The sequence below is a fragment of the Drosophila gunungcola genome, chromosome 3R, assembly GCF_025200985.1.
Source record: "Drosophila gunungcola strain Sukarami chromosome 3R, Dgunungcola_SK_2, whole genome shotgun sequence".
In the NCBI taxonomy this organism is placed as follows: domain Eukaryota; kingdom Metazoa; phylum Arthropoda; class Insecta; order Diptera; family Drosophilidae; genus Drosophila; species Drosophila gunungcola.
The window spans coordinates 19155746-19169946 of NC_069139.1; the positions used below are offsets into that span (position 1 = coordinate 19155746).

The following is a 14201-nucleotide window of genomic DNA, read 5'->3' on the forward strand; positions in this document are numbered from 1 at the left end:
TATGTGGCCCATTTATATGCACATATTTTTTGGCACATTCTTGTGCCCGCCCCCAGTTGTGTGCATAAAATATTTCTGTGGTAATTTTTCATGCTCACATTAGCGGCGTCTGTCAACCGAAAAGCGGGAAAACGATAGCGGGAAAATGTTGCAACATCAAGAAGCTGCAAGGCATCCCATTCACTCCCTTGCCTGCCAACCCGCATAAATAAATAAAAGCCAGCTCAAAGGATCTCGAAGGGAGAGAGAGAGAGGGAGAGAGAGACAGAGACAGGAGTGTCCTGCCGTTTAATCGGTATTGATTTTGTATTGTTGTTTCCGCCGCCAATATTTTATTGTGAGACCTGCTTTGGGCCACGTCTTTCTACGTCTTTTAGCCATTTCGCTTTTGGCCAACGCCAGGCGGTAATTGAAAGCCATACAAATTGCGACTCGACTGGCAGGCAATTATAAAATTGTTTGGCCAAAGTTGATTGTAGCGTGAAATAGCCGGGAACGGCTCGACCTCTCACATGCTGGCCAAGAAATAGTCTGGCCATGAATGTCCGTTTACATCGGATCAATTGCTTATTTATTGCGCAACATTTTCAACAGGACTTTGCTTTTAATGCACGAGTCAAGTTTCATGCACTGAGCAAAATAATGCCTCATAGCTACAGACAATATTTATTCTTTTGGGTTATTATATTTTCCCAATTTTAGTATTACTGTTAGATAAAAATGTTTTTGAAAAAATCTTTAAAAATATTTATTCTTTGCAAAAATTATTAAGTCCCACAAAAAAATGAATTTTTTTAAAGTTTCCTTTGAATTGTTCCTGATTTAACAATAATGTTTTTCTGACTGAGTCGTTTTTTACTGTAAGGGATTCATTTAATGCCTAGACAGACAGGATATACAGATAGAGAACAGAAGCCCAGCTGGCACGAAATTCCCAACATTTTTGCTCTTCCGTTAGGGCCATGTGCCGGAGCTTTAATAAAGGCAATCCATAATTCATTTGGTTAAATGCAATCGAAACGGGCTCATTGCAGATGCATATATCCGTGCAATCAGGCCCGAAACGCACTGTTTTCGACGTTAAATTGCATTAAAATTGTCATTCGATAGAGCAGTTATCGAGTGTTCGGCCTCGTACAAATGTTTGCCGTGTGTGTCGTATCTGGATTTGTCCGCTCGATTTGTTCCACTCGCATTAAAACCGAATTTGTGTTTAATATTCGACAAGGGAATTATTGTTTCCTTGGAGATGATTTCTTTTTGTGTGTACTGCTTGGGGGAGGCTAAAGAAATTTATGGTGTTTTTGATTCGCATTGAGTATGCAGAACATAAACAAATTTGAAGCAGGCACAAAACAGAATTGAATTAAATTGAGTTTACCCCTCACCCAAAAACAAAATCGATATGAAAAATGAGTTCTCTGTATGTTCCCCACCATTCTTTTTAACTTTTGGCTCTGGTTTTGTTCCTTTTGTTGAAATTTTTGCTCTTGGCACTTGCGCCGCGTGGCGACAAATAAATCTGTGGTCCTCTTTCAATAAAAATAGACACATTCACAGTTTCAATTGCAACTAGACGGCGGCTGCAATTCCAATTTTTTCAGTGCCCCCAAAAACTCAGAGGCACACACGCAAAAAGCAACGCGAAAAAAGAGGCCGCCACATTTCAATCGAAAAGTTTTAATTGAGTTTTTGCAGCCAATCGAATAATCAAATCAAAACTCATTACAATAAAAGTGAAAAGGCGGGCGCGAGAAAGAAATTAGTGCAATTGAATAAAGGCAATAAGGCCAATTAAGTTATTAAACGAATTAACGCAACACACGACAAAAAAAAGCAAAAATGTTTGGCTGCATTTATCAGCTGTGGGACTGGTGAGTAGCGTAAATCTTGTAGGTCTCCGGTAAAGTCCCCTTTACCCCACAACAAGTTCCCCATTTCCCATCCCCATTCTGATTTCCCATTTCCCGCAGAGAAATTAAGGCCTGCAAGGTCAGCCGTGTGTTTGTGGCCGGAGCGGCGACTGCAGTTAATCAATTACGGTCAATTACGCGCTGAGGCAGTTGCATTTTCCACGGTCTCAGTGCCTTCCGTAGTTCGTGAATTTCCAGACCCTCCCCTGCGGCTTAACCCCTTGTCAACTCTTGAGACGTATTTGAAATATTTTCGCGGTTCTATGGGAATTTCTACAGAGCTTTAATCACTTGTAGGCTAGCCAAAAAATGCCTAAGAATATTTATTTTCGAAAAGTTTATTACAATTTATAGCATAATGCATTTGGGCTCACTCAGATGTTAGTTAATATTATTGCTTATCCAAGCCAATATTTAAGAGAATTTACTTTTTTGAAAAGTTTTGTAGAGCAAGTAGGAACCTAATTCAATAAGATTAAATTGATACAAATTTTAAATTTCGCATTCATAATAGTTTTTTGATCAATTTAAAAAGTTTTTAATGATTTCTGTTACACTGTGTAGGGTTTTATTAGGTGTGTATCTAAATATCTACAATTAAAAGACCTAAAGAGAAAAATCTAGATACATTTTGTAGGTTTATCACAGGTTTTAAAATTTATAAAGTTTCTTTTGGGTCTTAAATTAAATTTTTGGAATATCAAAAACTATAAATTTTTGCAAGTATGCTATATTCTTTAAACAAATAAGGTACATGGTTCGCCTAGGGTTAAATGCCCTGTCCACGCTGGCAAATTAAGCCCGGTGACCTCAGCTGATTGAATCACAGTTCCGCCTGCCTTGCGTATTTCCACTGATCGGTTTTTTATTTTTCCCTCCCCAATTGCAGGTTGGAGGCGCCGCCGCTCTTCACCGCCGGCACCATGGACGCAAAGAAGCTGCAGCAGCTGCAGGAGGCAGCGATCCTGGCGCAGCAGCAGAAGAAGCTGCCGCTGGCCTACCAGACGAATCTCGTGGACTACCGGACGGCGGCCTACAGTCAGGCCTTGTACCAGCAGTCGCCCACGGCCACCAGCTCGAGCGGTGGAGGACCCCTATCGCCGATCGAGCTGCAGCCGCAGTCGAAGCACCACAACCACAACCACAACCTGATGAAGCACGGCGGTGGCGGCGGAACGTCCAGCAGTTCGCACAGTTCGCCCTACCATCAGTCGTATTCGAGCAGCGGCGGCACGGCGGCGGGGGAGCAGCTGTACCAGTCGCCCACGGAGCGAACCTATCTGGCGGCGGCCGGCAGATTGCAGGCCAGCAATGCCATCGCCGGACATCATCCCATTTCGGCGCTGCAGTCGCAGTACCAGCAATTGCAGGCGGCCAAAATGCAGGCCCAGATGGCCACCCAAAGCGAGGCTGCCCAGCAGCAGCAGCGGACTTTCGCCATGCGACAGGCCATGAACCCGCCCACAAATCACTATCACATGAGTCAGTCGCCCAGCATGGTGTCCAATATGACCACGATGACCCAGCAGCAACAGCAACAGCAGCAGCAGCACCAGCAGCAACAGAGAGCTCCACCCTCTTCTTTAAATTTGCAAAATCAATACCAACCTGCTCAGGGCCCTCTGAAGTTGCAACATCAACATCAGCAACAGCAGCTGCAGCAGCAGCAGCAACCTGCCATGCCCAAACACTACCAGGAGCAATTGTACGCACAGCAGCAACAGCTGCAGCAGCAGTTGCAACAGCAACAGTTGCAACAGCAACAGCAGCAACAGCAACAGCAGCAGCAACATCGTCACAAGAATGACCTGCAAACACCGGGCAGTGAACACGGCACCGTGTACATCCAGCAGAATCATCCCGGTCATGTGGTGAACCAGGCATGCCAGACCCAAATATCGGCCGTGAAGCCCAAAGCCACGCCCAGTTCCGAGGAGTCGTCGTCGAACTCGGCCAAGAGTCCCACCCACGCACCGCTGGATCGGAAGAAGAGCGCCGGCTCCATTCAGGCCTTGAAGTCACCCATCACGAAGAGACCACCCTCCACGCCGGTGACCTTGTCGGGTTGGCTGCACAAGCAGGGCTCCGACGGCCTAAAGGTGTGGCGCAAGCGCTGGTTCGTCCTCGCCGAGTACTGCCTGTACTACTACAAGGGGCCCGAGGAGGAGAAGCTGCTGGGCTCGGTGCTGCTGCCCTCATATCGCGTATCCGCCTGCTTGCCCGAGGACAAGATCTATCGCAAATTTGCCTTCAAGTGTGAGCATCAGAATATGCGAACCTATTGGCTGGCGGCGGACAATGCCGAGTCCATGATGCAGTGGGTGAGAGCTTTGGCGGCGGCCAGTCTGATGCAGGCGCCCAGCAGCGGGGAATCGGATCCCAGTGTGAATTCCTCGCTGAATCACAGTGGCGAGAACTCCGACTCGGGCATTCACACAATGCAATCGCATCTCGGCAAGGGGCAGCCCACACCCTCGTCGGAAAATGCCGGCAGCAGCGGGGGCGGCAGTGGTCAGCCTCTCTATGCAAATGCACCGCCCAAGCCGAGGCGCATCAACGATGGCGGCTACTCATCGCCATCGCCCGAGCACAACGAACAGCAGCAGCAGCAGCAGCAGCAGCAACATCCTAGTCGCCGCCTTATGTCGCCCACGCAGCAACTCTACCAGCAGCAGCAGCAACATCAACGATCTCAGCAGCAACAGCAACAGCAACAGCAGCAGCAGCAACCGCAGCAACATCATGCCATCTACGACACGCGAACGGGCCACGTGTCCACCGCCTTGCAGCTGCAACAGGCCCAGCAGCAGTACTCACTGGACCACCTGGAGGCGCAGTTCCAGCAGCAACAGCTGGACATGGAGGAGCAGATCGCCAGGCTGCAGCAGCAGCGGGCCGCCGAGGAGATCTACGGCGAGCGGGAGATGTACATGGCCAAGCTGATGCAGCAGCGGCAGGGTCCGAATGGGGCATACCCCACCCAGCAGCAGCTGTTGCAGGCGGAGCGGCGCACTCCGGATGCCTATGGGCGGTCCAAGCAGCAGCGGCTCTTTGCCGCCGCAGCCGCCGCAGCGGACTACGAAGACATCTACAACATGTCGCAGTTGGCGGGCGGTGCCGGAGGAGCCATGTCCGCCCAGGAGGCGCTCCTGCAGGAGGCGGCCAGCTACCGGCGACCCCTCAGCCCGCCCAGCTACGATGCCAGCAAGCACGTACCGGCGATGCCCCAGCGGTACACACCCAATCATTTGGAGGTAAGTGGTCAAAAAAGAGTCAAGCACTTGTCTTGACAATTTATAAAAATCTGGATAGTACTTAACATTGAGAAACAGTTGGGATTTACTTTTAATTTTTTTATTTTAGGAATTTTAGTTTAAAGGTACTTCTTTAAATCCATCAGTAATAGTATTTATTCAATGAAAACATTTTTTAGCTAAAATAGTTTGGAAATAGTTTACATTTATTGTAAAAGGCTTTTCAAAAGTGTTTTTTTTTACATGTCAGTAAGTTTTTCCGCCGTTTCTACGCAAGCAAGTTTGCAAGTTTTCAAATTATATGCATGAATCTTTCCCAAAAGTTGTCTTTCTATGGCAGGTAGTACCTAAGTCGGATCGAACCGAATCGGACGACTATATCAATTAGTTCCCATAGAAACAACCGAAAAAAATGAATAACATTTTAACTTTAATTCTTCAGCTTATAGTAAATCGGACGTCTTTAGCTCCCATGAGAATAGAAATTAGGAATTTTGAATAAAAGAAAAACATTTAAAGACAAACTTCTCTACTTAAATTTTTTTTGTAATACATATGGCTTGTTAATTTAATTTATCATATAGCTACCATAGGAACGTTCGAACAATTCAGTGGAAAATCTTCATAGTTTCGATGTCTACCATCTTAACAAACCTACTTTTGCCATAATAATAAGTGAAATCAAGTTGTCATCGCTGAAAACTTAAAAGCACAAGAGTGCAATTCTCAAAGGCAATCAAAATGGCAAACCACTGCCCCCGGCGCAACGATCTGCAGTTGCGATTGCTGATGACCTGCCACTTGGCATTGCATCCTTGGCTTTATTGGGTACTTTGAGCTGGGAACTGGGAACTGGGAGCTTGGGGGCGTGTCAGCGGCAAAGGTCAGCCCACCAAATCATCTGCGATGCCACTTGATGTTGTGTGATTGCCGCAAATCGTGGAATTGCAAGTTCTCACAAAAACCCAGGGGGAAAAATTCAAGCGGGGAGATGATGGCGTTTTATATCCGCACCTCTTTCCTTCGCTGACCTAGTTGAATAGTTGCTGGCTGAGACTAGCACCTCCGCACGTATCAGCTTTTCACTTTTATTTGCCCTTGCCGGTGTTCCTGGTATGGTAGCCTGCTCCTGTAGAGATAACTCCTCATGCTCTGACGACTCCATAAAGCCGCACACAAAAGCTGCTTCTGCTGCTGCTGCTGCTGCTGCTGCTGCTAGTTTTGCTGCTGTTTGCTGCTTATAGTCATGCCCCCATTGATGGACGGGAATGAAGAGAACACCTCCAGAGTCTTTATAGGAAACTTTCGGTTTCAAGCAGCTGTCTCGAGTCCGCCGCAGCTCACAATTTAATTGGAGTTTAGTGTGTCAGTGGGTTGCTGAATTGCAGACGTTTCGCCGAAGGAAGAGGCTCCTCTTCCCCCTAATTCTTGGCCACCAGCGCAGCAATTTCCTTCGAATGCAACTTTATGCGCTTTCCGCCCTTTTGGCAGTGGGACAGTGGGGCAGTGGGTTTTTAGTGGGTCAGCTCAGGCCCGGCAAGTTAGCCGGGAAATGAGTCGCGTGCATGATTTATGGCCACGGGCTTCTGGGTCCGAGACCAGCTGTGCAGCCGGCCAAGTGTCGAACAAGTCACGGGCCACGCCAATCTTGCACACTCAAGCAAAGATTTTTTGGCCCTCAACTTTAAAATTTCTTCCAAAAATAAGTGACCAGAAATTAGCTATTTTCTTTGGTATTACAAGTATTAAATTTCACAAAAAGTATCTTACGATATATTAAAAACAAACTCAGGAAACAGAATACAGTTTGGATAACCAATGTTATTAGCTATATACTAAAATAGTTTTAAATTTACAAATATCAAATTCGGTAATGTTGAATGACATTTCTAGTTTCGTATTTTGGTTCAATTAGATGTAAAAGTCAGTTGCATGACGACATATGTTTTTGAATTAGATTAAATGCGTTACTAGTTATAGGAAAAATAAAATATTGTTTAGTAATACAAAATAAATATATTCTGTGTCATTAATTGTGGCATTTTAAAGTTATTTCTGTTACAATTATAAATATTTTTTTTTATATTAAAGAACATGTTTAGGTTTATTATTTAAACAGAAAGTTTTTATAAAATTTAACACCACATCAATGGAGTAGCTTATGTCAAATAGTTTTAATTATTTTCCATTAGAAATGCCATTTAATAAAGTTTTTTTTCAAGTGCAACACTAGTTAAAAATGCAAAATAGCTACGAAGCCATTATATAACCCCTTCTAATTTGCTGCCCCTCCTCTTTTTTTGCAACCGTTTTTTAGGCCAGTGCCGCTGATCAACTAATCAATACCATGGACTTGCGTGCCCGCACGGCGGCGGCCATAGTGCGTCCCCACTCCGCGGACTTCCTGGAGTATGAGGCTCGTGCCGAGGCAGCTGCAGCCGCTGCCGCCGCGGCGGTGGCCCAAAGTCAGCAGGAGAGTGGGCGTGCCCCGCGGCCCAAGTCCAGTTTGGACATCAATCGTACTCCGGACAGCTTCTACTACTCGGAGGCCAGCTATGCGGACAAGATGCGGAAGAGTGCACTCTATTTGCAGAGCGGCGGCGGCGGAGGAGGAGGAGGAGGAGCTGGAGCTGCTCAGCCGCAGCAGGCGGGCAACTACCGCACTGCAGCGGGAGATTTCGGCTCAGGGGTGAACACCATTGGCTACGAGAATCCCTACGAGCGGGCCTACAAGCGGCAGGAGCTGCTGGCCGAGGCACAGGCCCAGGGTGGAGCGGCCAGCAGTATGCCGCGCATGAGCCGGTCCGCCAGCCAAGGTCGCTCGGTGGCCTCGCAGCTGCAGTCGCCGCAGCAGGAGGACCTGCCGCCGCTCAACGTGCATCCGGGCTCCATTTTCCCGCCCTCGATGTCCACGCAGGAGATCATCAGCAAGAATGAGCAGTTCCTGCGCTCCGCCAGTGCCCGGCTGCCCAAGAGAGCGGGCGGCATGGACGATGACTACTCGGCCGGGAACTCCACCACCACTTCGCCGACGTCCGGCGGAGGAGGCGGTGCCTCCAACTCGCCGCAGCACCATCAGGATGGCGAGCGGAAGCGGGAGGAGTCCATGAAGCGGCTGCTCGAGTGGAAGCAGCGCATGCTGCAGTCACCTCTGACCCGCAAGGGCATACAGCAGGGCGGCAGCAACATGTCCGCCATGTCCAAGCTGGGCAGCAATCCGAACATCCTGCTATCGTCCACGGCGGTGGCCAGTGGAGCACGCTATGCCCCCCATGCGGGCAAAACGGGACTGGTGGGCAATGGCAATGGCAATGGAAATGGAAATGGCAGTGCCGCGGCAGCTGGGAGTGCAGCATCAACATCGGGAATCCAACGATCCCGATCCGACAGCCAGGCCAACGTGGGACCCGGCGGAGTGGTGTACAACAACTACTCCTCGGACGACGAGGGTAAGTGCCCATCAGCGATAACTTCCAATACGTATTCCCCATTCTGCTTGGCTTCAACTCTGTCCCCTATGTAATACGTCTCTATCTGTGCCTGTAACTGCCTCTATTCCGTATCTAATTACTATGTTTATGCGCCACTAAATTAACAAATTTAAAATGTATGGCTTAAGTTAATTTTATCGAAATCAAAGACAATCAACAAAATTGTAATAATAAACAAAATGAGAGCTTGCATAAATTTAAAAATCATTACAAAAGAACTTCAATAAAAAACCACAAATTTAAACAAATTTTTAAAGTTCAAACAATAGAAAAATTTAATATATTTTATTAAAAACTTGTTTCTACAAAAAAACATTATCAAGTACGATCACATAGCATGAAAATTGATCCATGGCAACATATTGTTATTATACAAATCTCACTAATATTTTATATGTTATTGCTTCCAAAGATTTACAATCATAATTAAAACATTTTTTTTACAATGACCAATTTGTGTTTGCTGTAAATGATGCAAATGCAATAGTTTAATTTGTATGCTTTAATAACGTAGTTTTGTTGACTATATTTCCTCATAAAATGCGTGCGCATAAACATAGTGTGTATCTCTACATCTGCATCAGTATCGTATCGTATCGTATCCGTAGCTGTATCTTTATTTGTAGCTGTTGCTAACCGCGCTGCCCTATTCTGCGTTCCTTACTTTTATATTTGTACGCTCTTGGCTTTGCTTTCAGTTACTATAGTTGCATGTTATGTGGCGGGCCTTGAGCTGTCTGCCTTCTGCTGTACTTTGTAGTCGGTCTTGTAATTGCAAACTGCGTTTTCCTTTCGCTTGAGAACTTTAGAAATCCATAAATAAAGGACCCCATCTGCCTTTGACAGCCCGTTTTTGCTGTGGCAACTAACTATTAACTATTTATAAGCCTTGCCCGTTTTCAACGCTTATATATAATATATCATGTCCAGACGCCAGACTAAACAATTAAAAGCTTCAAGTAGTTTATATTTGTGTGTTTTACACTTTTTTGTGGCCTTGTTTTATGTTTTAATGAATATGGTTAATTTAAATGTACACAACAGAAAGCAATTTATGTCGTAAATCGAAACCAAACAAAGATACCTTCCTGCCGTGCGCACAAGAACACAATACATGGACACACAGAGAGGAAAATTGAAAAGCATTGAGTAATCAATTTAGAATCGCTGCCCAAGAGTAGGCAACACCTATGTTACAGCCAAATTCTGGCCAGGTTTAAATTTGTGGGCCAACAACTGCATAAAATCAAAAAATAAACACACTTAGTTTTTGTTTGCTGATATTCAATGGAAAAAGGGGGAGGGTAAACCGAAAAACCAATATTTCTGTAGTCCATAAATCTCTCTTTATTTTTGAAAATCTCTATCTTTCATGGGTTTAGTAAAACATTTTTAGCGTAGTTTCGTTGCGGATTTGTTTCATTCATACATATATACGTTTTCCCATCATGACAACCGGGTGCTTGGTATTTCCACTACTAAATGCCGCTGTAAACTTCGCACTAAAACCCAAACAACAAATAAAACAAAAACCAATTAAAACTCAAACTCAATCTGGGCTCATAGCGCAATCGACCACCCATTTGATTGATTTTAATTACATTCCAACCAGCAAGATATACAAACATGTTTTATATTTCTTCTTTTTCCATACATATATAAATAAATCGTTGTGTATACGTTGAATTTGGTAACTCTTAAATGAAACAAAACAATATCTCAATTTGTAAATGCTGTAAATGTAACAATTGAACGATACCGAAAACTCAAACTCGAACTCGAACTCGCAAAAAACATTAACAAAACGCACGAATCGCAGCTGGGACTGTGGATGATAACTTGTATAGTGCGACGGCAGGAAGGTCATCGTCGAAAACAACAACGACATCACAGGCAGTAGTAGCAACAACAACAGCGTTAGCAATAGCAAACATAAGCAGTGACAGAAACGTAGAGAGTCCGAGACCAACGGCATCATCGTCATCATCATCATCATTATCACCCAAAGTCAGCAATGCGAATTTTCAACTGAAGCCCATTTTGAAAGTGCACGAGGCCAACAAAACCCGCATTATTCAGGTGCAGCCCAAACAGCCCGAGGAGCGGCTCAAACTTAGATTGAAATTGCCCAAGGCGCAGGATAAGCAGGACGAGCAGGATGATGAGGAGCAGGAGGAGGCATCCGTACCCATTTTGCCAAAGAAAACCGCACCCAAGTCGCCGCAGAATGCCAATTATGTGCCTGTGTACAGCAATAAGCTGGTCAGCAACTACGAGAACATGGAGTTTGGCAAGCCAATGGCCGAAAGCAAAGCCCCCGCGAGCAATGCAGCGATTACCGATCCCGAGGAGACGCCCATGCTGATGCAGCTCAAGTTGTTCAAGGAGCAGCAGGAGCAGCAGCAGCATCAGCAGCAGCAGCGAGAAACCGAGGAGGACCTCACACCCACAGCGGAAAGTAAACCCATTCCAGGGGAGGCGGTGGAAACGAAGGAATCACATGAGGAGGAACCAGAACAGAAGCTGGAAAACGAGGACGATGACGATGATGATGGGGAAGATGAAGATGAGAGCACGGCCTGCGAGGAGTACACTGATGATGATATAGACGAAGCCCTGGCTCAGGACGATGAGGATGAAGCCGTGGTTGTGGCAGCAGAAAAGGAATTGGCTGAGGACAGGGAACTGCAGCAGATATATGTCAACGAGCCCATCACACCCACCGACCAGCAGTTCGACGAGAGTCACTACCTGCCCATGACGCCCAAGAAAGTGGAACTGGGTCAGCCGGGAGTGCTGACCCTGGTTGCCACGCACGAAACCTACGCCGCGGAGGAGGAGGAGAACCACTATGTGGAGATGACCAAGGGCATCCAGGACGAGGACTGCAGGAGCAACTACGAGACAATGTGCCTGGCCAGCACTAGTGCTAGTGCCCTTAAGGTCACGACCAAAACAGAGCCTGTCTACATGGAGTTGGCGGGGGTTAAGGGTGCAGCCAACGAGGAAGCCCACTGCTCCTCGGGTCGTTCCACCCTGAAAAAGGGCAAGAAATCGGGGACTGAGACCCTCAAGAAGAAAACCAAAAAGAGGCAGGGCAAGGACATGCCGGATATCCTTAAGCCGGCCAAGAGTACCCTGGCCAGCGATAGTTCGGATGCGGATGACGAGAGCAGCCGGCAGCAGCTGGAGGCCAAGAAACTGCGCTCCAGGTCACGATTCAGTCTGTCGGATACCTTTAGGCCAGCTTCATACTATTTGGGTGCTTCAACGCCCCTTAACAACTACGCAGAGAGTTCGGACAGTGAGATACTGCCGCCACCTCCGATACCAGACTCACCACCGCCCATGGAGGAGCTCAAAACGGAGGAGATCTTCTCCTCCGAGCACTACGATACGGTGAAGCGAAAGGACAGCAATAGTAAAGTGAATCTCTCCTACGAGCAACTGCCCAAGATGCATGCCAGCAATACGTCATTGAATTTTCCCAAAGCAGTTCCTAGTCCCACGCTAAAAAGTAGTCGTCTCTCCCTACCCGACCACTTTACCAAGGTGCGAGTGACACCTCAGAGGCTGCTGGTGCCGGGTGCCACGCCCCCGCAGCAACAGCACTCCCGCACTCTATCCGACTCCAACTACAGTGTTCAGTTGACGGACAACAGTAGTTCGCGAACCTCCTCGGACTTGGATCTGTATCGCCGGAGGGGCCAGCAGCAGCAGCAGCAACGATGCACCAGCAACAATTCGCTGCCCCTCAGTAGCGAAAATGAATCGGTGGAGTTCCGGCAGAGATCCGACTCTGAACTGGATCGCCAGCGATCGAGGCGACCGCTTTCCCAGGAGTCCATCAGCGAGATCGAGTCGCTGAGCGAGCAGTTCGAGGAGACGCTGAGTAGCCACGAACTGGACACCTACCTGAGTCACCTGCACCTGTCCACGGGCCAGGCCACGCCCACCAGCCACCTGCTGAACGATGCCAATGCAGCTGCAGGAGCCGACATCCTGACCAATCTCATCAAGCCACCGAAAACATTCCGCAATGCGGAGGACGAGGAACAGCACTTCTACGGCAACATACACTTCCTCTCCTCCACCGACTCCATTCAGCAGCTGGGTGATGGTGGAGCAGCGGCTCTGCGCATCATACACAGTCGCAATAACAGCAATATATCCACCCAGTCGGCCCCCTACTACTACTCAGAGCTGCCAGCTCCGCCGCCCTTGAACAACCAGCGGGACATCCACGCCCACGGCCTGAACATTGCCCACATTCACAACCCCATCGATCGGCATCAGTTCAACGTGGATGCCCTGGTCGACAAGGATCAGGCCATCGACAGCAAGAACATCTACTGCGGCCAGAAGGACAACCACGAGAAGCTGAGCAACAAGAACCTCAAGCTGAACAACAACATTCAGCTGGTGGATTCAACGGAGCAGCCGGAAAGTAGCGGTAGTGGTGCATTAAACCCCGTGGTCCATTCATATCCATTCACAACTACTAAAAACACAAACCTCGCTCGTAAGACGATTGGTGGTAGCGTCCCGTCGGATGATGGAACCCCTAACGATGGTGCTGGTGAAGATGAAGATGAGGCTGCGGCGGAGGAGGAGGAGGCAGTCGTCGGCAAGACACCGTCGAATAATGTCCATCCCAACCTCTCAGTTCTAGGTGGCGAGTTGCTCTGGGAGGAGGATGCCCTTTGGCGTGAGAGTTTGCGCCGGGTCTCCCAGCGGCATGCGAGATCCCTGGACGATCTGGACAGGATTGCGGCCGTACCGCTCGTTTCGAGTACGCCCAAGGCGAAGTTGAGTCGTGAGGTGACCTATGTGAATGACAGCCTAAAGCCACGCCAGCCGCCAGTGAGCAACGAGCACGATGTCTATGTCCAGTTGCTGGACAACTCTGTTCTCAGCCACGAGCAAGCGGATTCCGATGTGTACGAGGTGCTGCGCGAGGAAACCGCCTCGAATTTGTCGCACAAATCCAATGAGCTGGATCGCGAGACCATCCGTCAGTGGGATGCCATGTCCAGTGGCCTAATGAAGAGCCACCACAGCAGCAGCACGGACGGAGGTGGAACTGGAGCTGGTGCTGGAGCTCCTCACCTGCCACTCACCAGCAGTGTGCGCTCAATCGTCCAGCAGCTGAACAATAGCGCCACCACCATAGACGATGCCAATGGCAATCCCATGGCAACGGGGCCAAAGTCCAGGACGAACAACAACCAATGAGGCCACCACAGAAACCACCAACCTCCCTCACTCAGAAATACCTCCCTAAAATATGCAATCCCATCCGTAGTTTCAATTTAGCTTTCCATTTGCCATTTTTGGTTTGCACTCCGTGGAGTTATTTTATGTGTCTGTTTGCCCATCATGTTTTCCACTTAGATAGTGCTCTATTTGTTTTGTTGAATGTCACTGTTGTTGTTGTTGTTGCTGTTGCTGTTGCTGTCATTATTGTTGTGTTGCGTTGTGTTTTGTTTAATTAATCAACTGGTAAGCAAACTTCTATTTATTTATCAAACCCACTTATCTCA

The 14201-nt window shown here is 47.6% G+C and overlaps 1 protein-coding gene across 14 annotated transcripts in view; it reads left to right on the forward strand.

The window, feature by feature from the left end:
* LOC128266304 (polyglutamine-repeat protein pqn-41) overlaps positions 1-14201 on the forward strand; it is a 54745-nt gene that overhangs the window by 30332 nt on the left and 10212 nt on the right. For 7 of the 14 annotated variants that reach the window (XM_053002735.1, XM_053002736.1, XM_053002733.1 and 4 more), the window contains exons 2-4: positions 1679-1874; positions 2803-5167; positions 7485-8616. In XM_053002735.1, the coding sequence (XP_052858695.1) occupies positions 1843-1874; positions 2803-5167; positions 7485-8616 (3529 nt within the window). In that variant the 5' untranslated portion in view covers positions 1679-1842. Of the gene's footprint in view, positions 1-1678; positions 1875-2550; positions 2664-2802; positions 5168-7484; positions 8617-10477; positions 14161-14201 lie in introns of those variants that run through there. The other 7 variants (XM_053002726.1, XM_053002725.1, XM_053002727.1 and 4 more) reach the window with 7 other exon arrangements.